Source organism: Lycium ferocissimum, chromosome 4 (assembly GCF_029784015.1).
Source record: "Lycium ferocissimum isolate CSIRO_LF1 chromosome 4, AGI_CSIRO_Lferr_CH_V1, whole genome shotgun sequence".
NCBI classification, from domain to species: Eukaryota; Viridiplantae; Streptophyta; class Magnoliopsida; order Solanales; family Solanaceae; genus Lycium; species Lycium ferocissimum.
The window spans coordinates 28,448,477-28,474,012 of NC_081345.1; the positions used below are offsets into that span (position 1 = coordinate 28,448,477).

Sequence of the window (25,536 nt, forward strand, 5' to 3'; positions counted from 1 at the left end):
GATAGTGGATACATACTTCTTTAGTTGTGTGCATCATCTTGCACTAACAAAAAAAGAGAGTTAGATTTCTTGGTTTCACCAAGCTAGATTCATGGGCTGTTCTTATGTTTTGCTGATCTTAACTTCAACAATATTAGCTATACTTGGTGAAGGTATTCTCGGGCATGAAGTTTTCAACTGTGTAAATCATTATCTTCCTCTTCTTAAGTCAACAAATAGTACTGAAGATCAACCTTACAGAACGGCATATCATTTCCAACCTCCCAAAAATTGGATGAATGGTACATTCTTAAACACGATCAAAAAGCTCGAAAATAAATTTTAAATTAAATACATATACCAAACGACCCCTTACAAGATATATGGACGTCTCCACTTGCTTGTGGATATATATTTTGACTTGTACAACGGAGGATAGGTATACAGTTAGTGCTTTTTTAATTGTGTGCATCATTTTGCACTAACAGAAAAAGAAAGAAAGATTTACTGGTTTCACCAAGCCAGATTCATGGGCTGTTCTTATGTTTTTCTGCTCTTAACTTCAACAATATTAGCTGTACTTGGTGAAGGTATTCTCGGGCATGAAGTTTTCAACAGTATGAATCAATGTCTTAGTCTTCTCAAGTCTAATGATATTTGGAATGATTGTCAACCTTTGCAGAAATGGTATATCATTTCCAACCTCCCAAAAATCGTGGATGAACGGTATATTCTTGTAATATAAAGCTCCTCCTTTTTCAGAACTTTTCTTTTTTACTCTTCTTTAAACTATTTTTCTATGAATGATTTCTGTTTGACCGATTGATCGTGTTGTGGACTTGTAATGCTGGTGAATTGGGAATACTTATCGTCTGATCCACAGATCCTAATGGTAAGTTTTCTTGTCTATCTACTTGTGGACCTTTTGTTTAGAGGAGTTATGGTTGTAATATAAAATATTTCATAAGTTAAATGAAACCTGCAGGACCGATGATATACAAGGGAATATACCATTTATTTTACCAGTACAATCCTGAAGGTCCAGTATGGGGAAATATCACATGGGGTCATTCTACTTCCACTGATCTTGTCAACTGGACTATTCATCCTCCCGCACTTTTGCCTTCAGAAAGCACATATGACAGCAACGGTTGCTGGTCAGGTTCAGCTACAATTCTCCAAAATGGCACACCAGCTATACTCTATACAGGAGGCGACTCACAAAATACCCAATTTCAAAATCTAGCCATGCCCAAAGATCCATCCGACCCTTATCTTGTAGAATGGGTTAAATCGCCTTATAATCCGATCATGAAACCTAACGCCATAAGCAAAACTTTGTTTAGGGACCCAACTACCGCATGGTTAGGGCCTGATGGAAGTTGGAGAGTTATCATAGGGAACGAAAGAGAACACCATGGAACTGCTCTTTTATACAAAAGCAAGGATTTTAATCATTGGATTGAAGCTGACCAACCCTTGCATTCGTCAAATGAAACTGGAATGTGGGAGTGCCCTGATTTTTTCCCTGTATCAAATGACGGGGAAGAGGGACTTGATGCTTCAGTGGATTTTCCCGGAGTTAAACATGTACTCAAGGTTAGCGTAGCTCATTCTTCTGTTGATTATTACACTATTGGAACCTATGACCATCACAACGATATATTTATACCAGATGTGGGATCTGTAGACAATGAATCAGGATTAAGATTAGATTACGGAAAGTACTATGCTTCCAAGTCTTTCTTTGACAGTGACAAGAAGAGGAGGATCTTTATTGCTTGGATCAATGAGTCTACTAGTAGGGAGATCGATATCATGAAAGGATGGTCTGATCTTCAGGTAATTTGCTTGCTGCCTTTCTTCTAATCCACTTCTTTGGCACAATTCACAAAATCTAATGAATTATTATTAGGATTAATTTTGGATTCTTTGTCTTGCAAGGTATTCTGACCTTAGTTTCATCTTTACATTTTTCCTGGACATGTTATATATAACAGCAAGTGAAAATACTATGATAAATGTTCAAGCAGACTAGGCCTACCGTTTACTAGATTCATGTTCTGTTCATTTGACCATAATTTTGCTGGCCGCGTGACTGGTAGCCTAGAGAACAGTGTTATTGAGTAGTCTGGCCTAATTTTGGTTCTACATCAAAGATAATATACACTGCTCCCAATATCCATCTAGTTTTATGAGTTGCCATGCCAGTACTGATCAGTACTAAGCACTCACGCTGGAGAACAACTATAAAGTTCACTGCCCCTATCTAGTCTGAGTTTTTTCTGATAGTACTAACAAACTACTTAATTGATATGCTTTTGTAATATTGTCTTCATTGTTGGTCAGTAATATATTCATTTTCTTACAGTCGTTTCTGAGGAAAATTTGGCTCGATAAAGCTGGAAAACAATTGGTTCAATGGCCAGTTGAGGAAATCGAAAAGCTAAGGACAAATAAAGTTAACTTACCAGTTACAACACTAAAAAAAATTCAGTACTTGAAGTATCAGGTGTCACCGGTGCACAGGTATACTTCTGTCAATCTGGCATTAAAACATAGGCTTGAATTGCACAAACTTCCATTGCATTTCAAGAACTTTCAGGAAAGTACTAAATACAAATGTCTTGTGCAACAAAACGCCTTTTAAATTGGAAATCTTTACCTTCTCCATTTCTTAGTTTTCTTTTAAAGCGGAATGGCAATTGAAGTGGAACATGGTCATTAAATGCTAAAATCATTTGGAAATTTCTTGACACAGCTTTTGGAGGTCAAATTGATGCATATGAACGTAGTTATTGTCTTGTTCTGGTTGGGGCAACAAAGGTAGGCGTGAAAATTAGAGTGCGCATGTGTGTGTGGGGGTAAATTGGTCCATAAGTTCCTCAAAACTTAATATACAAGTGGCGTTTCTTATTTTTGCAAACGGATATATGTTGGTTCTATACTGCTACTTGATATTGTTTCAGGCGGATGTAGAAATCTCCTTCTCAATCCCACTGCTTGAGAAAGCAGAGGTGCTCGAATCACGTTGGAGTAATCCACAAGAGATATGCAGCCAAAGAGGTTCATCAGCCAACAGTACTGGTGTAGGACCTTTTGGTTTGCTAGTCTTGGCCTCAAGTGACATTCAAGAATTTACTGCAGTGTTCTTTAGGATTTTCAGAAAGAATGACAAGTTTATTGTATTAATGTGCAGTGATCTGAAAAGGTATGTCCCTCCTTTCCTCTCCTTTAGGATACGTATAGGGTACATAATCTATTGTACACAAAAATCATTTTAGGTTTAGGTTTACATTGCAAAAGGAGGAGGAAGGTCACTCAAGAATACAACAACAACAACAACATACCCAGTGAAATCCCACAATGTGAGATCTGGAGAGTGTAAAGTGTACACAGATCTTACCCCTAGAGTATGAATAAAAATTGACATTCTCTTTCCTTATCACATATTAAGGATTCTGGAAAAACAAATCTAAAGTTAATTGATTCTCAGTCCTCTCTCTCTCTCTCTCTCTCTCTCTCTTTTTTCCAAATGCAGGTCATCTCTAGGTTTGGAGTATGATAAAACCAACTACGGAGCCTTTTTGGATGTTGATCCTGTTACGGAAAAGTTGTCACTGAGGACTTTGGTAAGGTTCACTATCAAAATGAAAATATCCTAATTTTTGAATAATGCAATACATGTAACATATTCTAGCTCGAACTGTTGTGTGTGATTATTGAGAGCAAGGCATCTGGGTCATGTGATTGTTCTATTGATCTGGTGATCTCTATCATAGTGCAAATGATCCTATTTTGTGCAAAAAAGATTGGTTGTTAACATGCTCAAGTCACAAACATTTTCCAAATTTTATCCCCAAAAACAAACATTTTCCAAATTTTATCCCCAAAAATGTAGGCATGATCTAATTGTGGGTGAAGCAGTGTCTTGCTTATCCAACTATTCATTGAATGTTAGCTAATTGTGTGGCTTTGACATATAGCTGATGTTGCTGGTTCCCTAATATGCTGTAAGTTAGCAACTTGACTGATAAGTCCCCTTATGCAAAAGCTTTTCTGAGACCTGATCAATTACTAACATTTACCCATCTTTCTTCTCTACAGAAAATAGCACAAAAATTTCACGTGAGATCCGAAACGATCTATTACTTCTTGACTATGAGATGTTAGATTTTGTCACTTGAGCTAGCTAGACTTATATGCTTTTTCCTTTACCTTTTTTCTTCTTTTAACAGATTGATCATTCCATAGTAGAAAACTTTGGTGGCGGGGGAAAAGTTTGCATCACAACAAGAGTTTATCCTACTTCAGCCATCAGCAATGATGCCCATATTTTTGTTTTCAACAATGGATCCCAACATGTTGAGATCTCCAGGTTGAATGCTTGGAGCCTAAAGCGGGCTCAAATCAATTGAAGCAAATTAGGACAAATCATTGACCAAATAAATTTATAAGGGATGATCATTTTCCACTTAATCAATTTTAAATTAAAAAAATAAGTTCTTAAACTCTTGATCACCTAGATTTGGAGGTGGGAATAAAGAAAAGAAAAAAAGGAAAACTGTATTTGCAATATATAATTCAGCTTCCATATGATAGAAGAGTAAGATCGACCCCTAAATTTTATATGTTAATTGTTAATAGAAAATGTATGCAATTCGCTATATTTTTCAATTCTTAGCAGCTTTTGGTAATAGGTATAACAGTTTGCATGAGTTTTTTTGTGTCTTTATAAATCTTGTCATTGGACACACATATTGTTCATGCTATCTTGTGTAAATTATTACAAAATTTGTACCTCATAAACTTTTATCTACATACATGATATATGTTACGGTAATAAAATATAAAAGTTACCGCTAGTCATTTGAACTCTAAAGAAAGGGAACTGTATAGGCTTAATTCCTTTCTTCCTTTATTTTTTTTGACTCTCAATGTAATCTCTCCTATTAGAGGTTTTGGTACATGTTCCCCTCTAACTATGTAACTTTTTGTGCATTGAAATAGACATGGTAGGAGTCAAGCCTAACCCCACATCAAGGATTCACAACCATTGATGATGGCTTAATATTAAAAAAAAATTAAAAAAAATTGAATATTGAAAATCTTAGGAGCACTGATGCTCCTTTAGTGGCCAACTAATTATTGGATATCATGCACATGCAAAGATGAAAAATTAACTATGACCTATTTGTACATTGCTTTTATTTTATGAGGCACAAGTATGTGATAATATATGATATGTAGGGATCTAATAGCTCAGTTGATTGGCTACTTAAACTTTTATTTTGTTAATGAGAGTTTGAATCCTCACGTTGTAATCTCTTTCCCTACCTCTTATGTAATAAAAAAAAAATGTTACCATATGATATGAGATGATATGATTGATACACTCAATTCAAAGGGACAATGTAACTTTTTAAAGGAAACAACATGAGCTGGCAATACAGTTATCCCAAATAACATGTTATAAGTGTTGTACACAAAAGGGTAAATTTTGTAATCAAACAATTAATTTAATCACAATATTAAACTGACGAAAAGAATAAATTAATAAACTTCTAGAGGCGGTTAGATGCATTGAATGTGGGCTATTTTGGAGATTAACTTTCAGATCTAGAATCCTGCGTGATCCTACCTTATCCTAAAAACACTGATGATTCCATAGTCTAAATTATTGTTAATAGTTTCCAATCAATTATGTTGGTACACTCGACGAAGGGACGACATATTCTATTAACTTCTTGAAAAGGGATCAACATGAGCTGGCCGTAGCTATATATAATCATTTCAGATGGTAATTAATACAGAGAACCAAATATTTTTCAAACAATAGGAGCTAGAAAGTCTAACCTTGTGATAACCTATACAGTTATTCAACATAACATGTTGCGTACAAGTTTTATAAAATAAGTATGCACAAGTAAATTGATATACACAGAACTAGGGGTAAATTTTGTAACCTAAACAAAGAATTTGTAAAATAAGCATCCACGTTAATCTCCCTTATTTATATCTTGTCTCCACATTTTTGACACAAGATTAATCTATTAGTTTCTCTGTTTGGAAACATTCATTTTCTTACCTCCATCATTCACCGACTTAATTAATAAAGCACAATTTTCTACTGTAAATTCCTATTTTTTGTCTTTAGCAGTTTCAACTCAATTAAATGACTTAGTTGTTCGTGTTGGACTTCTAAATAAACTAGACGGCGTATGTCCGTGCTGTCCACGGACTCAACACTTTGGATTATAGTGTATCTATATGTATGTAGTTATGTTTAATAGTGATAATATATACACACACACACACACACACATACTATGCTCAAAACACGATTAATATAACATTTTAGTTTGTGCTCCGTATCTAAAACTTTATTATATTAGTGTTTGCTATGAATACAAAGTCGGCAAAAATTTATTAATACTTTTTAAAAGAGAAAGACTTGTTTAAAAAGCAACTATTTTCCTCTTTTTGAGATAAAACAATAACAATATTTAAGCATCAGTTGATACTTTAAATTTTAATTCGGTTAATTTAAAGGTGTAAAATACTTATTATTTTTTATCAAATTTTGATTTGGATAATTCTAATTCAAATTATTAAATTAATTTTACATGTTTAAAACGAAATAAAGTAGAAATTTGATTTTCAATTTAACCGAAGAAATACTATTTTTTGGTTCTAGTAAATATTCTCGGTTTAACTCATTTTACTTGTCATGTTGTCTTCTGCATGATTTTTTAAGGAAACGTCAATTAATTCATTTGATATTATTTTTTCTTTTACGACATTAATCTCTTTTTACATTTATTAGAGTAAGAATAAAAATGAAAAAGTAATTAAATTCTATCTTATTTTAAAATATAAATATTTTAAGTATATTTATTTTAGTAAACGTAACAAATAAATGACATGGCTGAATAGCAAATACAACAGTTCAATATCTAGATTAGATCTCAGCGCTAATATAAAAAAAAAAAAAAATTGTATGGTTTGGCTACTTAACGTTTTGAAGAAAAGCAATAATATGGGGTCTATGTTTTTTGTTATACAATAATTTTATTTGCTCTCACTAATGGATTGATACGTATGTGGCAATGAATCCATCATTATTGACGTAATGGGATACTTTAGAAATTACACGAAAATTGTTTAATTTTTTAATATGGGGTGCACTTTTTTTTTGACATTATTTGTTTTTTAATATGGGGTTTATTTTTTATTTTTTTAATATTGCTTTATTTTGTTAATATGGGTGGAGATGATCGGATTTTTTTTTTAATTGCTTGGTGTTTAATATGAGGCTCACCTTTTTTTTTTTTGGAACGGACGATGATCCATGTATAGAAATTGACGTTTTTTTTTTTTTTTTGGAACGGACGACGATGCATGTATAGAAACTGACGTTTCTAGTAGAAAAAAATGTCATATAAAAAACATTTTAATGTTGAATATGTTGACTTGCTTGCTTCTCAGTGATAACTCATCTATGCCTCAACGTCTATATAGTGGTGAGTTGCTTCATTTTGATTAGTTATCTATTTAATATAAGAAATTACGTGTCCACAGTGCTGGTTTTTCAATTCGTCTCTTTGAAAAAGCCAAAGGTCCTTGTGAGTTATGGTTTAAAAGAATAGTTTCTTAATGGTTTGATACAAATACTATTTGGTAATCTAGTCAGACTAGACGCTGTACATATCAAATAAAGCAATAGGTTTATCATGATAGCAACTATACTAATGATATCCCCATTCAAGTGAAGTATGAACAAAAACATGATACTTTAACTACTCCATTAATTAAAACCTACCAACAAAAGGATGTGGTGCACCCATTTTCCTTTTCTTTAACTAGAGATTTGGTAGTCAAGTCTTGGATATGAAAAAATGATCGCGAAATCCGGATATAATCCACTATTAAACCGAGGTTTTTCCTACCAACATTTAGTGGGAAATTTGTGTTACAAAATAAGATTTTTCCACCTCATTCCCACCTAACTAAAAGTATAAAATGCATTGTGGGAAACAAATTTCCATTGAAACACTGGGAAATTTTTTAATTTTTTCATGTGAAAACACTACTTTTTTAATTTTTTCCACCGACATTCAGTGAGAAATAGCCACCGATCATTTTTTAGTGGGAAAATAGAAACTTTCTAGTAATGGTCGGGTTCTAATGCGGGTACCGAACACCAGGTGAGAAACAAAAAAAACTACATTAAAACCAACATTACTATATTATATAAGAGCAAATGTGAGGACTTTTGTAGTCCTCACAATAATTTCCCAATTTTTTAAAAACTTTTTAATTAATTACTTTTATGTCCTAATCTTATTTATTTAAGTCATTTTTTTTTGTTTTTTGTTTTTAAAGTCTACTTTTCAAAAAGCTATCGAACCTGGGGACTTTTGTAGTCCTCACAATAATTTTCAAATTTTTTTAAAACTTTTTAATTAATTACTTTTAGGTCCTAATTTTATTTATTTAAGTCAATTTTTTTGTTTTTGTTTTTAAAGTCTACTTTTCAAAAGCTATCGAACCTCCTACCTCATTTTTTTCACGTTCTTTGATTTTCCGATTGGTGCTCGATATCCGCATTTGAGCCGAATTAATCCGATAATTCGCAGGTCCGCATCGCGCCTATTCGGGGGAGCGCTTCCTCCAAAGATTTTTTTCCATATCCATGTTCGAACCCCTAATCCCCGATTAAGAGAGAGTAGCTCCATCTTTTTTTTTTTAAATTATGTATTTGTCTTAAAAGTTCATTAACTATGTATAGATTATTTATTTAGAACTAAATAACTTCAGAAAATTAGGATACATAAGTTATAATGTCAAATTTCGATTCCAAATTTGATTTGAATTAAATAATTTCATCAAAATGAAAGTTAAAATATTAAAGGAGTGGAATGAAAATTTTGCTTTCATATAACTACCCACTTATGGGACTACAATGGGTATATGGTGATTGTTGTTGTTGTTGTTGTTGTACACTTGTACTAACACAAATTATATTTCTTTAGTTAAAATATCTACGTTTATATCTTGAGTTTGGGCCGGAAGACGGCCTACATAACTAGTATACATATATTGCCAAATCATTCCAGATGATCCCTACAATTTTTGCGCTGGAGTGCCCTTCTTTTTTTTGGTCTTTAAATTTTGCCCCTCATATTTGTGGTCTTTAAATTATGCCCTCATATTGTTCTTTAATTTTTGCCCTTCGCGGTTTAGTATATATGGCTCAAGCAAAAATTAAAAAAAAATGGGAAGACAAGGGTTGATATCATTTTTTATCTTGGACCAGCATACTTTTGTTTAAGGAATTACAAATTTTATGCCGAACCCAAAGATACTTATAATATATAAGTACTTGGCATAAGTATGTTAAGGTCCGCATAACTTTGATAATTTCTTCACAAAGTTAATGGGCATACTTTTAATGGGCAAACTTTCTTCATCACAACACTTGCACATAACACAAATTGGTTCTACACTCAAGCCCCATTGTATGATCCTATTAGCGTTGCCAATTTTTTCCATGTAAGCACAATCACATTGTGAAATATATTTTCGTCGAGTGGCATGTTGAAACACCATAAATTTTCAGTTTTTGACTCTTTAAGGATTACCTAATAATTGCAAGAATTTAGTTCCAATCAAGCTTTTTCCAATAGTTGAGAAGAAGTATGCACTTGCTCCGGATTCTCCAAGAACCAATAATTTGTCTAACCATCCAATATGTTGTTTTGCTAATCGTTAAATTGGTCAAATCCTACTCTTTGACATAGTAGGCATGGATCCACTTTATCCATAAACTTTTATGCCAACCGACGATAACTTTATGAAGGAATTATCAAAAATCATGGATCCGCATACTTATGCCAAGTCTGCCCATAAGGCATAAGTATCTGGGTCAAGATATACTTTGATAATTCCTTCACAAAGTTATCGATTGGGGGCATACTTTTAATGGGCAAACTTTCTTCATCACAACACTTGCACATAACACAAATTGGTTCTACACCAAGCCCCATTGTATGATCCTATTAGCAATAATATCTTCCATGTAAGCACAATCACATTGTGAAATATATTTTGGTCGAGTGGCATGTTGAAACACCATAAATTTTCGCCTTGACTCTTTCAGGATTACCTAATAATTGCAAGAATTTAGTTCGAATCAAGCTTTTTCCAAAGTTGAGAAGAAGTATGCACTTGCTCCAGGATTCTCCAAGAACCAATAATTTGTCTAACCATCCAATATGTCCTCAATCGTTAAATTGGTCAAATCCTACTCTTTGACATAGTAGGCATGGATCCACTTTATCCATAAACTTTTATGCGGACCGGCATAACTTTGAAGGAATTATCAAAAAAGATTTTTATCCGCATACTTATGCCAAGTAGCTCACCTGGCATAAGTATGCCGGTCCGGCATAACTTTATAATTCCTTAACAAAAGATGCCGGTGAAAACATAGCGAAATTTAAACTCGCCTTTGCGAATTTTTTTTTAAAATTTTGCCTCGCGCGGTTCGAACAGAAACCTATGGGTGTTAGCCGAAGGGCAAATTTTAAAGATTTCAAATATGAGAGGCAAAATTTAAAGACCACCCCAAAAGATCCCTACTCCACACTTTACACACTCCAATGGTTGGGAGACTGATTCAAAGTTGGAATAAAAGTCCAAATTGTATACGATTTGGTATTTGCTAGTTCTTTTTTAAACAAATCTTTAAATTTCTAATCAAAGTAATAGCCTGATTGGTCAAGTTTATTTTTCCCTTAAAAGTACTTATTTTTTTAATAAGTGCTTATTTTAAAAAAAGTGAGGTGTTTGGCCAAGCTTTTGGGAAAAAATAAATACTTTTGAGGAGTAGTAGAAGCAGTTTTTCAGAAGTTAAAAAAATAGTTTTTGCCCAAAAGCACTTTTTTGAAAAGTACTTTTGAGAAAAATGCACATAGAAGCACTTTTTAAAAGCTTAGCCAAACACTAATTCTTTGCTCAAAAGTATTTTTAAATTAATTGACCAAACACAAATTGCTTTTTTAGCCAAAAGTACTTTTTTGAAAAGCACTTCTAAAAAAATTTTTAAAATAAAGTTTTTTAGAAAGTTCACAAAATGTATAAGTTTCGTATTATTATAAACATAAGTGTTACTAACTACTATTTACTATTTTTCAATATATGTGAAATCAGAAGAAGAAGAGCATACTACTAACTTACAGTATTTATTGCGTTAAGACAATAGTGCTTGTTTTTATTTATACTTTTAGAAGAGCCAATTCTGTTTCAAATCTGGTTGTAACGTTAAAGTATATTGTCCCTGCTAAAATTGCTAAGTTTAGCATTACTCTATACTCATTAATATACAAAAGATAAGCTGATGATATCTATAGTCATGATTTTTAGTTAATGTCACAATACTGCTTGAATCTGCACAACATTTTCCTAGGTGATTGTTCGTTAATTTTAACAGGAGATCAAAATATTTAGTTCTGAGAAATTTAAAAGGTTTAATATGTACAAAGGTATATTTTTAGGACAATTTTAGTTCTACACTCGAATTTATGAGACCATTTATGTCTTTTTGTAGTGCTTTTTGTGTAAAAGTTATTTTGTGAGAAAATAAAACATGAGTGATTTTACTAGTATAAAACAAGCAATAGTAACTTTATGGAGTCAAACGACTTAGTTGTTTGTGTTCAATTTTTTGATCTGCAAGGAAAAATTATTTTAAATGTTGAATATGCTGACTGGCATATTTCATGATGCACAACTCATCTGTGCCTCACCATCTATATTGTGATGAGTTGCTTGATTTTGATTAGTTAACTATTCCAAGAAAATAGGAAACTGCGTGTCTACATTACTGGTTTTTTGTTTCTTTCAAAAAGCAAAAAGACCCATGTGAATTATGGGTTAAAAAGATACTCCTATTATTTTAACGTTCTAATATTACTCAGGAATTTATGCGAGTGGCTTTTTTTGAATGGTTGGTGTTTCATTTTTTAACACCATTAAGAAAAATTGTGCAAATATATATATATATATATATATATATTTGCCATGAATTTCTCTTTCTCCTCTTCCTTCTTCTTCTTTTTCATTTTCTTTATATATGTAGTAGAAAATTGGAGATTCCTTGGTTATTTGCGATTATTGTGAATTGGTTTTGAAGAAACTTAAAGAACATCGTTGATGAGTTCTATTGAGCTTGTCTGTAGAATAAAACAAAATGAGTCTATTAATTTTTGAAGGTTCGAATTGAATATAATGATTGAAATTTTTGGGATTGATATCAGGAGGCTGGAAAAATCAAATTTGGAATTGATCTGGAACAATTTGGATCTATTTTGAAGAAAAAAAGTATTATTGAAATTTTTTGCAACAAGTTATGGTGATCGTCAGAACTTCTTGCCCTATATCAAATAAGAAATCCTAGCTTCCCATAATCTGGCGAAACGGTTATTTTTGCACCATCTTTTTTACCGGAGCAAAATTTAAATGATGGCACCCGGAATCTTTATCTGTGCAAATCATCCCATGTTATTTGGGATACGAGTCAGGCTAGATGATATGCATGTCCAAATAAAGCAATAGTTTTTATCATGATGGAAAGTGGCAGCTACTAATTATTGTCCTCTTTCAAGTGAATTATTAACATGATACTTTTATATACTCCATTATAACCAATGTAAGATTATTTTCAATCCAGATCTGAATGTTTTATCAATTACATTTTGGGACAGTTACTCACCTAAAATTCACTTTTGGTCTACAGAAAAAGTTGTGACATATATATTCCAGTTGTGACCCTTTCTCCCACTTGACACCCTCAACTGACAGACAAGAATTTGTTTGAAGCTGCTGGGGAAAATGACAGAAAGGTGAAAAAGAAGTGTTAAGAGTAGAACTCAAAGAGAACAGAAGAAGAAAATACCACTGATGCACATAGAAATATGACATTCAATGGGGTATTGGTGGTGTCAGTGGCAAAAATATCAGCAGAAATTTGGCAGATGCTGGCATGTCTGCCCGAAACAATAAGCAGCCAGCAACTATTGGATCTTGTTATCTGTTTTCCTCTTCAACAGATTGGTATCTGTTTTTGGACTTTCCTCTGTTTCCCTCTTAACCTTAATTCCCACCAAAGTTATTCTCACACTACTTTTACTTCATCATCATATAATCAAGAATCTAATGATTCTTCTTTATCTTCTTCATCACGTTTGGGACAGTATTGGGTTGATTTCGACTTGATAATCTGATCGGATCTCCCTATAAAGTGACTTCTTTTAAGCATTTGGTTGCAAGTACTTAAACATCCACAGGAATTTTAATTTTTCTGAATGTAAATAGTACATTTGAGTTGATCTTTTTCCTACCCTTTCCTGTTTTCCCCTCGAGACATGTGGTTGATTCAGTTGTCTGGTCATTAGTAACGGATATGGTGAAGTCACTTGAGTTTCTATAGCAACTGATGTCTTATGTTAAGGTGGCTGATCTTGGATCCTTTTGGATGATGATACTTTGAAGTATGGTTTTCCAAGACTTTATTGAGCTTTCCTTCTTATTTTGGTTCTTGAGCTAGAGTTGAAGGTGTTTTTCAGAATCTTGTACAGTCAAAAAGAAAAAAAGCAAACCATCTGCAATTTTTTATGGTAAATTTTGCAGACTTCAGTAGCAGCTGCCTAGCTTAAGGGTGGCTCCAAGAGTCAAAGAATTTGTGTGATCATTTGTTGGATAAATGGTCTTCATTTGCATAACTTTCCTTTATTGCCACTTACTTAAAATTTGGAACTAGTGGTTTTCCCAATCCATGAGTTTGATGTTGCATGCAGTATGCAGAATTTTATCTTATTGCTAATAGAGCATGAAGGAATTTAAGAACTCATGTGCACATTTATTTGGTCACCTCTGCGCTCAGAGGCGGAGCCACGATTCGAAGCTTGTAGGTTCGGGGTTCTAATTCTTTATAGTTATTGGGTTCTTAATTAATAATTTGTAAATATTTGACAAAAAATTTAATACAAATATATGATTCGATAAAAACTCACTTTAGCCGGCTTCGAACCCACGCCCCCGCTTGCTCCGCCCCTATCTGCGCTGTTGCCTCTGTAGCAAAGTTCTAGGAGTTAGGAGTTATTTCTCCTTAAAATAGAATATCATTCTCTGGTTCTCAGTAGCTATATGTGTAGAATCATACTATTTTTCCATTCAGGCGACATCCAAATCATGCATAATAGAAAGGAAAAAGAAATGAACAAAATATTAGTTTCAATCGACTCGGAGCAGAACAATTTATAGTAGACATGAATAACACAAGAAAAGCTAGAAAGAGTCGGTACCGAAAAAGAAAGAAAACCGATTACATGAAGCAGAACAAATAACTTCAGGGACGAATAAGTGGCAGAAACATACTGATGATCCTTGCTGCAGCATAACTGATATCGTCTTCTTTGTAAGCTTTCTTGTGTCAAACGGGCACCATGAGTTGTAATCCATAAAAAGCTTGCAGCTTTTATAGGAACTCTTTATCTTTCAAATCATTTTCCAAGGACAGTGAGTTGAGTTACTGCATTTTCTGTTGAAACAAATTTTTGTAACAGGAGTCAACTGAGAATCCTCCATCCGTGCAGCCTGTCCGTACTATGGAGTCTTTATCCACCTCCATATATACTGCTTCCAGTTTTTGCAACGGAGGATTAAATTAAACCTTTCTATTTCCAGACACTGAAATTTCTTCTGAGATTCAATTTCCATCCTTTTTGATGTAGCATCTTGATATTGTGCAATTCTTGAAGATGACTATATTCGGGAAACAGCTCTTTCAATGCAGACACTTCCAGTCATTTATCCAACCATATTTTGATCTTCCTGCCATTGCGTGCCTTCTGTTTTCTTTCTCTATAAATTACTCCCGTAAACTTATAGTAATTGGTTTCCATAATGCAACCGTATGTAGTAGTCACTGGCTTAATGTACCAGTTATCATTTTTGCTGTATTTTACTGTTATCACATTCTTCTGGGATTCATTCCTGCTCATCGTTCCTCCTATGCCATGTGAAGAGCAAACTTTTGTTGAGTATTTCGTATTTTTTATTCCCATCATCAACAAAGTAAAAAGTGCTGAACTTTTGGTTCTCTAAAAACCTCCATAATACGTAGTAATCAACAGTAGAGAGCAAAAATAGCAACAGGATACAATGCCTTGGACAGTTAATTAGTTGAATTGATATACAACAGCACCATGCTTCACTAACAAGGTGTATCCTCTACACGATATATCCATCATGATTTATGACCATGATACAGCTTTAATACCATCAGATTTATTCCTAAATAAGCAACCTACGATTTCCAATAGATGATAAGTGCCATGTTACAAAATGAGCAACACTATCAGTTGCTTAAAATTCACAACAATCATGAAATTATATAACTGCAACTAGGAGCAGGTGATGACTGACAAAACGTGGAATAAGGAGTATGTGCAAGTCCATGAATTATGACGGAGCACCAAGATATGAGGCCAGTCGCAATATCACTGAATACTCCGCCTGCAGTCACTTCAGCCCCAGCTCCCGGACCACGAACTATTAGGGGTGCTTACAATATCTTTCAGTGTGAATGCAATTATGTTGTCTGATCCAGAGAGTTGGGTGAATGGATGCTGCTTGTTGTATCTCCCCAATTCAACAGAGCCTTTTCCATTGACAACATCTACTACTCCAACATACCTTAATACCTTCATGAATATCAACATTTTCAAATGGGGTAATATAAATACAAGAAAGGAAATCTCTCTCTCAAATACATACAAAAGCAGCAGTCAGTTATTTGGCCAACGCAGAAAATAAAGATTGAAATCATATTAGCGGTGGCCAATAATTAAATAAGTTCTACCCTAAAATCGGAAATTTGGTTCATAACCAATCCTAAAAGTCAACGATTTTTTATGCAAGATACTTAATGTGTAAAATGAACAACTCTTCCACACTGGGATTCTAAGGGCTCTGAGTCCTATATAAAGTCATATTGCTCCAATGCGGAAATAAATGTTCCCATCTTACTTGGCAAAGGTACTGAAATGATGCTTGAAAATTTATCTTTTGATATTAAATTGGGTAACATGCAGGATACACAAGTTACATTTGGCTTCTCAAATATTAAGAAGACGTTACTTGGCAAATTGTAAAAGTGGACATAACGTTGTTATATAATTGAAAGCTTGCATCAATCGATATATGAATCAACTACGCAGCAACCCCAAACTAATTGTAAAACTTGCATGCTTAGGATAATTTTTTTAAAAGAATTTCAACGGTCTAAAAAGGTATGGGAAAAATCAACTTCAATGGAGGGAGTATAGCAGGTTCATCACAATACTCGAGCTCAATTATGTAAGTCCGGAGTACTTACTTCCCCCTCATCTTCAGCCTCCTTCCTCTGTTTAGACAAATCTTGATCAAATTTTGGCAGGTTCAGCAAAAAGTCCTCGGCAGATGCAGTAGCCTGAAAAACCCACCAAATGTCACTCTATAGAGAACAAATATGCCTATTCAATTAATATTACATGTATATAAGCTGCGTACTCACCCTTAATGGTTCTCGCACAAGGCTCTGAGGGATATCTGAAAGCTCTAGGTCGAATCCACTTTTTCAAGCAAGAATTATCACCTGGAACAGAAAAGTTATTGCATATCAAAAAAACATCAGCCATGATTTAGGTAGCATCTGTTAGCGGAAACGTAAAAGAAAGAACACAAGATTTAACGTGGTTCGGATCAAAATGATCCTACGTCCACCAGAGAACAGTTGTCTTTATATTATTAACAAAGGAAGGGGAGATTTCCCAATTACACTTAAGAGAATTGCTCTCTCAACTCTCTACTCACTACAATGGATTGTATGATTTTTGGGATTATGAACAAAGAAGAATTGCCTCTCATTTTATAGGCATAAAATGACTTGGGCTCCAAGTGTGCTACATGGCATTTCAATTCTCCTCCACATCTTTGGCTCCAAGCAATGCATCCTTTGGCTCCAAGTAAATCATCCTTTGGCTCCAAGTAATAGAAATCATCCAACTAAAATTGTCACATGGATTTTCTATCACAAGACAAAAAAACCAACTCTTTCAGCATCAATTTCCAGGAAGTTGGTTTTCTTTTCGATCTATTTAAGAGAGTAACTGCGAGGGGAACCAGCAAACTCAAAAATAAATCTTGGTTGTTATTTCTCAGGCGAGAAGGAAAATCGGCATAAGTGAGTAAACACATCAAGGTGGGATCAGGATGGAAGTCAATTGAAAGCTATTGTTTATGATACACTAAGTCATGGTTGGAAATTTCATCACCAGTGGCACTTCCAAAATGTTAATTTCAGCTAAATGCCAACACTAAGCCAAAGCATTGAACAAATGGAAACTGAAGAATGTAATCTTGTGTTGGGTTAAAACTTAATCACAATGAATCAAAACATTCAAACTTATCAGCCTATACCTTCCTAGCAACATGTGTTCCAGATAGGTCATTGCTTGGATCTGGTTCAGTATAACCAGCCACTTTCGCCTCCTTCACCACTTGGCTAAAAGCTCTTGTTCCCGTAAAGTTACTGAATATGTAACTCAGAGTTCCACTGCCCAAAAAAGAAAAGGAAAGAATAAATGCATGAAAATGAATGCAAAGGAATCAGACTAAAGAGAGAAATTTTGCACTCCTTGGTGCGTCTTCTAGCTAAGACAAAGATAGCTTCGTTATAACAATATGCAATTTAGGATAGATGAATTTCATATGAATCCCGGGAAAGTGCATACTCATATTTTCATATCAGTGATACAAACCTAAAAATACCCTCAATCCGCAAAATCTTGTCCCCAGTTTCAAGAAGACCACGTAAGGTGCTAATATTTGGTAGTCCAGCTCCAACAGTAGCTTCATAGAAGTAATGTGTATATGATTGCCATTGTAGAGCTCTCAGCTTCAAGCACTGGAAGCAGTGAAATCGTATTCTCAGCCTAGCTAAAGCGAGGCAGCACTATTCGCTTGAAGGAAGGAAAATATGAAATAGAAAGCATGAGAAGCTTCCTTTTCTAGCTATTAATATAATTATTCTTTACTCGCTTGTCTTGTCTTGAGGTGCATTTCAAATAGATATAAAAACAACTGTTTCAAAAAGACTGTCATCTTTTCCCTTCTTTGATAGAGTGGAAAGACGGCGGAAAGAAAATATAACTACGAAGGGCTGAAAACTTGATTATTATTCTTTACTCGCTTGTCTTGTTTTGAGGTGCATTTCAAATAGATATAAAAACAATTGTTTCACAAAGACTGTCATCTTTTCCCTTCTTTGATAGAGTGGAAAGACGGCGGAAAGAAAATATAACTACGAAGGGCTGAAAACTTGATTATTGACATAGTTTATCAAAGTGCTATTTCAACTCGTGCACATCTTCACGTTCTCATATGCATGATAGCGAAACTCATCCAACTCGTGCAATTGCAACAATCTCTTTTCTTTAGCTTGTACCATGTCTAGATTTTCAGCTTCTTTATCACCCAATACGCTCTATGCTCAACCTCAACCGGTAGATGACATGCCTTACCAAAAACGAGCCTATAAGGAGATGTGCCAATAGGAGTTTTGTAGGCTGTTCTGTATGCCACAGAGAATCATCGAGCTTCAGCGACCAATCTTTCCTACTCACGCTCACAGTCTTCTCCAAAATTCTCTCAACTTCTCGATTCGATACCTCCACTTGACCACTCGTCTGAGGATGATAAGCAGTCGCTACCTTGTGTTTCACCCTATATTTAAGCAACAATTTATCAAAAAGCCGATTGCAAAAGTGCGTACCTTGATCGCTGATGATGGCTCGAGGGGTTCCAAACCTAGAAAAAATGTTCTTCAGAAATCTTGCCACCACACTGGCATCATTAGTGGTAAACAACGTGTTGGGATTATTCTAAGACTTGTAAGCCGTCATCTTAACTTTCTCTCTAGTTTTATTTTATTTTCTTCGTTTCAACCCTAGTTTCTTCATGAATTCTTGTTCTTCATATAGAATCATGAGTAGCTAAACTTCTTAATTCTGGGGTTGTGGCGAAAGACATGATAGTTGGTTTGGCGACAATTATTATCTATTAAATTTCCATACTTTGGGTTGCTTATTTATTCTTGATCTTAATTGTTTGATTATCTGGCCAATAGTTGAACACTATCTGTGGTGTGTGAATTGAACTAGGGATAGGGAATTTGCATGCGTAATAAGAATAAATAGGGCTTGTTCGATATAATTGTTTCGCTAATGAGGATAGGAATATACCCTTTAGCCTTGCTTAGTTGAATACGGAGAATGAAATGCGTTCTTGTTACCTTTGACGACCATAAGGATATAGGCGTTATAGTAGCATCTACAGGCTTGTGAGCAACTCGGAAGATACTCATAAAGTTATAATTAACCCGTCAACCAGTAACCCAGGAAATAAGATAGGTAGAATTGTCAGAAGATCAACTGGATTGTCGAAAGCCATGACCCTGAAACTCTCCATCATCTGTAAACCTTACAATCTTTGTCGAAATATTCTCAGTCACAAAAACACCCATCATAAATTGTTTACTTTTCAGTTTTAGTTTAGTCACAACAAACACTTTGATTTTCACTCTCTTGAATAGTTTTATTCGAATTTGAATTAGTTTAACAGTAAAATCTAAGTCTCTGTGGGATCGATATCTGGACTTAAAAGTTCTATATTACTTGTACGACCACGTATACTTGCGTGTGCGTTTCGCTCACATGCTGAACAAACTTATTCAAGTCAGCCATTTCTCCTTTTTGACTTAACAGCTCTTTCAAATTCGACAAATCAATACCCCTATCAACATTGAAAAGAATGTCTTGTAATTAGCTGGAAAGGCTATGTATCTTTTGGAACCCAAGAAGTTCACCAATAGCAAGAACAATGTAATGAACATTAGATTGGTGATAGTGAAAATTAAGGAGAAGGAAAGAGAAGATATTAAGTTCCTAATAAACTACAATTTTTCAATCTCATTAAAGACCTACCATGACACACAGAGATTGACACTGAGGAAATATCAGTAGCATAGAAAAACTTGGAAGTTCCTTAGTCACATTGAAACTATAAACCTAAAAGCTACAGACACAAAAAAACATGAGATCAGCTTAAAGGACAGGAAGAGAGGGAATAAATGAATTATGAGTCAACACGCAAAATTCAAGAACCAACGACAGATAATCCAGGCTTCTTTATATGAACAACAAGGAAGTATTAAGTCTATATATTTTAGAAGTCTAGCTTAGATGAAACCTTTAGGAGCACTTTTTTTCTTTGCCTGGTCAGCAGCTGCTCATTTTTTATTATTCCACTTAAACGCAATTACTAATTTTGTAAAGGAAGCTCAAATCAAAAGTCCCAATTAGCAAGTACCCCTCCCATTTCAATTTCTGTGACCAACCTTCCTGTTTCCACCCAAGAAGATTGATCATTGATCCCTGTTTATAAAGGTAAAAGTTACTTGGCAACTCATCTAATCTAAACATATACTTGTTTCACCTTCCTGCTAATTTAATCCAACAGCCACCTGAATTTGTTCATTTTAATTATTAACTTAAAGGTATATCTAATTAAAAAAAAATCAAATATTATATTTTTAATCTTCACACTAATCAAAAGACGGGATGAAGGGAGAACTAAGAGACCAAATGGTTCCCTAAGTTTGACTAATAGAAGGTTCATTCTTCATTTCTGAGTGACCAGCACCCTGAGCAAGGTTGGAAACATGTCATCCAATGGCAAAAGCATAATGTATTATTCCGGGATAGGTAGCTGCAGTTAAGCAGTTAAGATTTTAAATTTACTATGTAACCTCCAACTTTTACTGCAGTGATTATAAAGAAACAAATTTGATTGAAAGAAAAAGGATTATCTCTGCAATTAGTCGTCAAATTCAAATTGTTGAAACAATCTTATTCTGTTTATCCATTAGAGTAACAATTTTAGAAATCATAACTCAAGTTTCCGACTTTTTGCACTTGAACTGTTTTATTCAGTAAAATGCTGCTTTCCTTCATTCTAAACAAAAAATCACTCGATAAAAAATTCTAAGGGCCAAAGAATGCATCTGTAAGACATAAATTACTGAGCATTTAGAAGAAAGATGAATTTTCAAGACTTACATGCCGCTTAATAGCATTGAGTCTATTCCGATCATACCCATCGCGCGCAAGTCAATGTTGAATTTTTTCCTTTAAGACAGCTGACTGCCAATCAAAAGAAAAGATGTTGAAAAACTTTCTACAACCTTTAACTCATGGAAATTAATAGGCGAAATAATGGTACTCAATTGAAGAAAGCCTATTTTAACTTCAATAGTTGTAGAAAATACAAAATATATAGCATAAAACTTGAAATGAAAGACCTGATCCTTGAGCTGGTCAAGCAATGTACTCCCTTCAGAAATAGTAGTTCTTGACAAATAGAATCTTGAGTGCACAGCACGTAAAGCCCTCACACAGTCTTCTTGCTTAACAACTACTGTAACATTGTACTCTGAACAACCATGAGCTACAGCACGGATATTGATATTTGTCTGCAAAATAAGATGTGTTTTTTTAATAAAATGTTGAATCTTCAAGATCTTATGGAAATTCAACTAATTAAAAGTTGAATTTTACACTCAGATTGCAGTGATCATCTTTTTAATACTCTCGCTTGACTGTTGTCATGTCATCTTTTCCATGGAAAGCAATACAAAGTTGCCAAAAGAAGATAGCAACAAAGCCAAGTTTAAAGCTTATATAAACTGTAAATCATTTCACATAATACCAAGAACAGTATGGTAGATAGGTTATAAATCAAGTGAGCTTCACATAGCAAGTACCAAGTCAGCATAAAGGTGGAGAGTTGTAGTAGGTTGACAGACCGTGCAAATTTAGGAAAAACCGTATTATGTGTCTCACACAACTAACATAGGTTTCATTTTGTCTCACAAAAAAAGTGGACCCAAATCTTACATTTTTGGGTCCACTTTTTTGTGAGACAAAAAGAAACCTCACACAACTAATGTCAGTAAAATAAAAAAAATTAGCAAAGTCATGACAACATAATCCTCTATATTTGTTCTACAAACACAGCATACACTATATCTCCGGTAACTTGATATGATATGCTCCCCATTAGTGGGTTTTATGATACTCTTCCATAATCTATTAAAAATGAATGTATAGAGTTGGCTGCTAGATGAATTCTCACCACTGACGGTGACCACAGCACCAAAGCTGCATTTTATGAATTATGCACAGAAGTAACAGCGCAGTCACCAATAATCCTTGCAAGAACATACTCCATCCTTAAAATGGTGAAATCTGTTGGCATCTCTCAGAATTATCTCTCGTCCTGTGACTTTAGCGATTATTTTAATAGCAGAATGACAATCACCACAAACCCGAAGATTTTTCATTACTCGTATGGGCATACCTTCAGGCAATTTAAGAAGTCCATAAGCCACAGCTAGTTTCTCACTGTGAAAATTCAAGCTATGCATCTTCTCTTCTTCATCCACATCATGCAAAGCAAAACTTCCATCAGGAATATATCCAGCTTCTCTTAACTTAGGCCCCAATTTTTCTAACATTTTGATGATCAATTTATGCTCGGGATGGGGTGTGCTTTGTCCACCAGTGAACATATGAACATTTTTGTCTGCCTCAAGCCAACTACAACCAGGTGATTTAACCACTTCCCTTGACTGCATCGACTTCCTAAGAGAAGCAACATCAGCCCACTTACCTTTGGATGCATAAATATTAGAAAGTAGGACATAGGGCCCAGAATTTTGGGGTTCAAGCTTTAAAAGTTTCTTTGCAGCAACTTCTGCCAAATCTAGGTTCATATGCGTCCTACATGCACCCATCAAAGAACCCCAAATAATTGCATCTGCTTCTACAGTCATTTTGTTAATCAGATCCATTGCCTCATCCAACCGGCCAGCTCGACCAAGCATGTCAACCATGCAAGCATAATGTGCAGTTCCTGGCTCCATCTGATATTTTGAATTCATGGACTCAAAGATATCTTTCCCTTCTTTCACTTTCCCAGTGTAGCTGCATGCGGATAAAACTCCAACGAAGGTAACCTCGTCTGGGGTAATACCTAAAGAACACATTTCTCTGAACACTTCTAGCGCTTCATCTCCTAAACCATGTTGAGCATAACCTGTTATAATAGAATTCCACATGACCACATCTTTTGGAGAAAATCTATCAAATATTAATTTGGCCTTAACGAAATCACCGCATTTGATGTACATCGTGATTAATACAGAGGAGGCATACACGTCATCATCACAGTCGGTTCTGATTAACCGTGCATGTATCTCTCTACCATAATCAAGACTTGCAAGACTAGCACAAACTGAAAGAATGCTTATCAACGAAGGGAAATTTGGCCTAAATCCTTCTACTTGCATTCGATGAAACAAATCCAACGCCTCTAACTCATAACCCTTCCTTTCATAAACCTTGATCATTGCACTCCATGTTGCATTATCCTTCTCCTTCGAAAGATCAAACACCATCCTTGCCTTAGCAACCTCCCCATTCTGTCCTATTCCAAGTATTATGGAATTACAAGCAGGAGTTGTTTTTACAGGCATCACTTCGAAAAGCTTCCACGCCTCTTCAAATCTACCATATTGCACATAACTTATTACAATTGCAGTCCATGAGATCTCATTCTTCTCAGGCATGACTTCAAATAGTTTCCTAGCAATATCCAGTTTACCATTTTGGGCATATCCTGATATCATAGCAGTCCAAGAAACCACATTCTTTTTTCGCATATCATCAAAAAGATCGCGAGCCTCATCTAACCTAGCTTCTTGACAATAACCACATATCATATTAGTCCTTACAACTACATCCTTTACTGGCATCATATCATAAAGCTTTCTAGCCTCATCAATTCTCCTTTCTTGAATTAAACCACCTAACATCACAGTCCACGACACGACATTCTTTTCAGGCATTTGCCAAAACAGTTTTTCTGCTTCCTCAACTAACCCTTCCTCAACATATCCTCTAACCATAGCAGTCCAAGAAATAACATTTCTTTGAGGCATTTTGTCAAACACCTTTCTTGCTTCATTCACCATCCTATTCGTTACATAACCTGAGATTAACCCATTCCAGGAAACAATGTTTCTCTCAGGCATTTGATTAAATAGACACTGGCCTTCATGGGGTTGGTGATTTTGGAAATACCCAGAGATTATAGAGTTCCAAGAAGTTACAGTTCTGTTGGGCATTTCGTCGAACACCTTTCGGGCATTCTGAATTTGGCCCAAACGAGCAAAATGAGAAATCTGAGAATTTGATGCAATTGCATGAGTGTAACAGTATTTCCGACATTGAACAAAGAATAAGCGTTGCATCAATGAGAAACAGTAGAACTACTTCTGTTCGGCTATGAGTTTTTGTGAGCAGAAAAAACATTGAAACTGTCTCGCTACTTTAAAGTTTTATAGTCCCTCTCAGCTTTAAATTAAAGTTTGAAGTTAGACACTTTGGACCATGTTAATGTTTTATTATGCCATTTAGTCCAGTTTGTTTTGTTAGAACACGTACTGAACCTCTCATTACTTTTAAAAGAAAAAGGGCCTTTCCCAAGAGGAAAAGACCGACGTACGTGAGATTTTCTGTTATAATCAACGAATTTTTGATAAAAAATGGTGTCCTTTGAGGACAAATCCAATAAATGGTTTTGTCAGAATTTTATTTAACTAAAATGGTGAAAACACACCCTTAATAGAGCACTTTCAATGTGCGATTTTCATGTATAAAAACAGACGGTCCGTTAAAAATATTTACACTAAGGATGTTCTGCAACCCATGAGCCTTTAATGGATATTTCAAACTTTGGAGAAAGGATCATCTATTGTAAAGTAGAGAAAGGATCATTTATTGTAAAGCACCTTCAGTGTAAATTTGAAAAATTAGAGAATTTAAAAAAGTAAAATTTTTGTAGTGATGTGACATAATATGACGGTCTTTCCCAAACCTAAAGGAATCGTTTGGTACGCGGACTAAATTAAACCCCAAAGGCTCACACAATACAAGGCACCTTCAGTGAACTTACAAAAACGCCTTTAGTCATTGCTGTCAAGAGCTTCTCCATAAATGATGGTATATGTCCCTCTTCCGCACCACTCTTCTGTGGTCCCCCTTCACCATTGTTGTCAAGAGCTACTTCATAAACAAAACAAAAAAAAACTTTCAAAACATTATTTGGAAGATGGACATCAATTCTATTCAAAAAAATTGTGCATTAATCAACCGTTCAAATAAGAAAGCGCATTTTCAAGAGGTAACTTTTTGCTTTTATTTTACTTTATTACTTTTCTAGTTTGTGTATTAATTTTTTACCACATTTATTTATTAATTGTTGTGTTTATTTATATTATATTGCCGATTTTATCTTATAGAATTATAATATTATTAATCATTATACCCATTT

General features: G+C 34.5%; 2 protein-coding genes, 1 long non-coding RNA gene and 1 pseudogene across 6 annotated transcripts; 2 read left to right on the plus strand and 2 right to left on the minus strand.

Moving 5' to 3' along the window:
• On the plus strand, window positions 1-4,700 carry LOC132052111 (beta-fructofuranosidase, insoluble isoenzyme CWINV3-like; annotated as a pseudogene).
• A 7,377-nt stretch (window positions 4,701-12,077) lies between these two features.
• LOC132052115 (uncharacterized) lies at window positions 12,078-13,047 on the plus strand. Its single transcript, XR_009413937.1, has 2 exons — window positions 12,078-12,691; window positions 12,779-13,047. It is a non-coding gene; the product is annotated as an uncharacterized LOC132052115 (long non-coding RNA).
• A 2,076-nt stretch (window positions 13,048-15,123) lies between these two features.
• LOC132052116 (pentatricopeptide repeat-containing protein At1g56690, mitochondrial-like) lies at window positions 15,124-24,656 on the minus strand. Of its 4 annotated transcripts, none has more exons than XM_059443489.1 (8): window positions 22,501-24,656; window positions 22,276-22,419; window positions 21,443-21,613; window positions 21,201-21,284; window positions 17,503-17,638; window positions 16,598-16,678; window positions 16,421-16,513; window positions 15,124-15,746 (listed from the first exon to the last, which is right to left on the minus strand). In XM_059443489.1, the coding sequence occupies exons 1-2, from the start codon at window positions 24,452-24,454 to the stop codon at window positions 22,340-22,342; spliced, it is 2,034 nt and encodes a 677-aa protein (XP_059299472.1). In that variant the 5' UTR covers window positions 24,455-24,656; the 3' UTR covers window positions 15,124-15,746; window positions 16,421-16,513; window positions 16,598-16,678; window positions 17,503-17,638; window positions 21,201-21,284; window positions 21,443-21,613; window positions 22,276-22,339. The 4 variants fall into 4 exon arrangements, with proteins under 4 accessions (XP_059299472.1, XP_059299471.1, XP_059299473.1 ...); XM_059443488.1 differs by adding an exon at window positions 17,844-17,989 and having other exon boundaries at window positions 22,276-24,656; XM_059443490.1 differs by lacking the exon at window positions 22,276-22,419.
• LOC132053904 (bifunctional aspartokinase/homoserine dehydrogenase 2, chloroplastic-like) lies at window positions 17,497-19,606 on the minus strand. The gene is made up of 4 exons (XM_059445997.1): window positions 19,563-19,606; window positions 18,606-18,807; window positions 17,844-17,989; window positions 17,497-17,638 (listed from the first exon to the last, which is right to left on the minus strand). Exons 1-4 carry the CDS (start codon window positions 19,604-19,606, stop codon window positions 17,497-17,499), a joined length of 534 nt encoding a protein of 177 aa, XP_059301980.1.
• Window positions 24,657-25,536: the final 880 nt, after the last annotated feature.

Bases quoted from the DNA above. Each gene is read 5' to 3' on its own strand.
- LOC132053904 (XM_059445997.1), bottom strand. From the start codon at position 19,606: ATGGGTGTTTTTGTGACTGAGAATATTTCGACAAAGATTGTAAG. The intron at 17,990-18,605 runs GTAAGGCATGTC...CACTGCTTCCAG, and splicing joins TCCTTATAGGCTCGTTTTTG to TGCTTGAAGCTGAGAGCTCT. The intron at 17,639-17,843 runs GTTTGTATCACT...TTTTTTGGGCAG, and splicing joins CGGATTGAGGGTATTTTTAG to TGGAACTCTGAGTTACATAT.
- LOC132052116 (XM_059443487.1), bottom strand. From the start codon at position 24,454: ATGCAACGCTTATTCTTTGTTCAATGTCGGAAATACTGTTACACTCAT.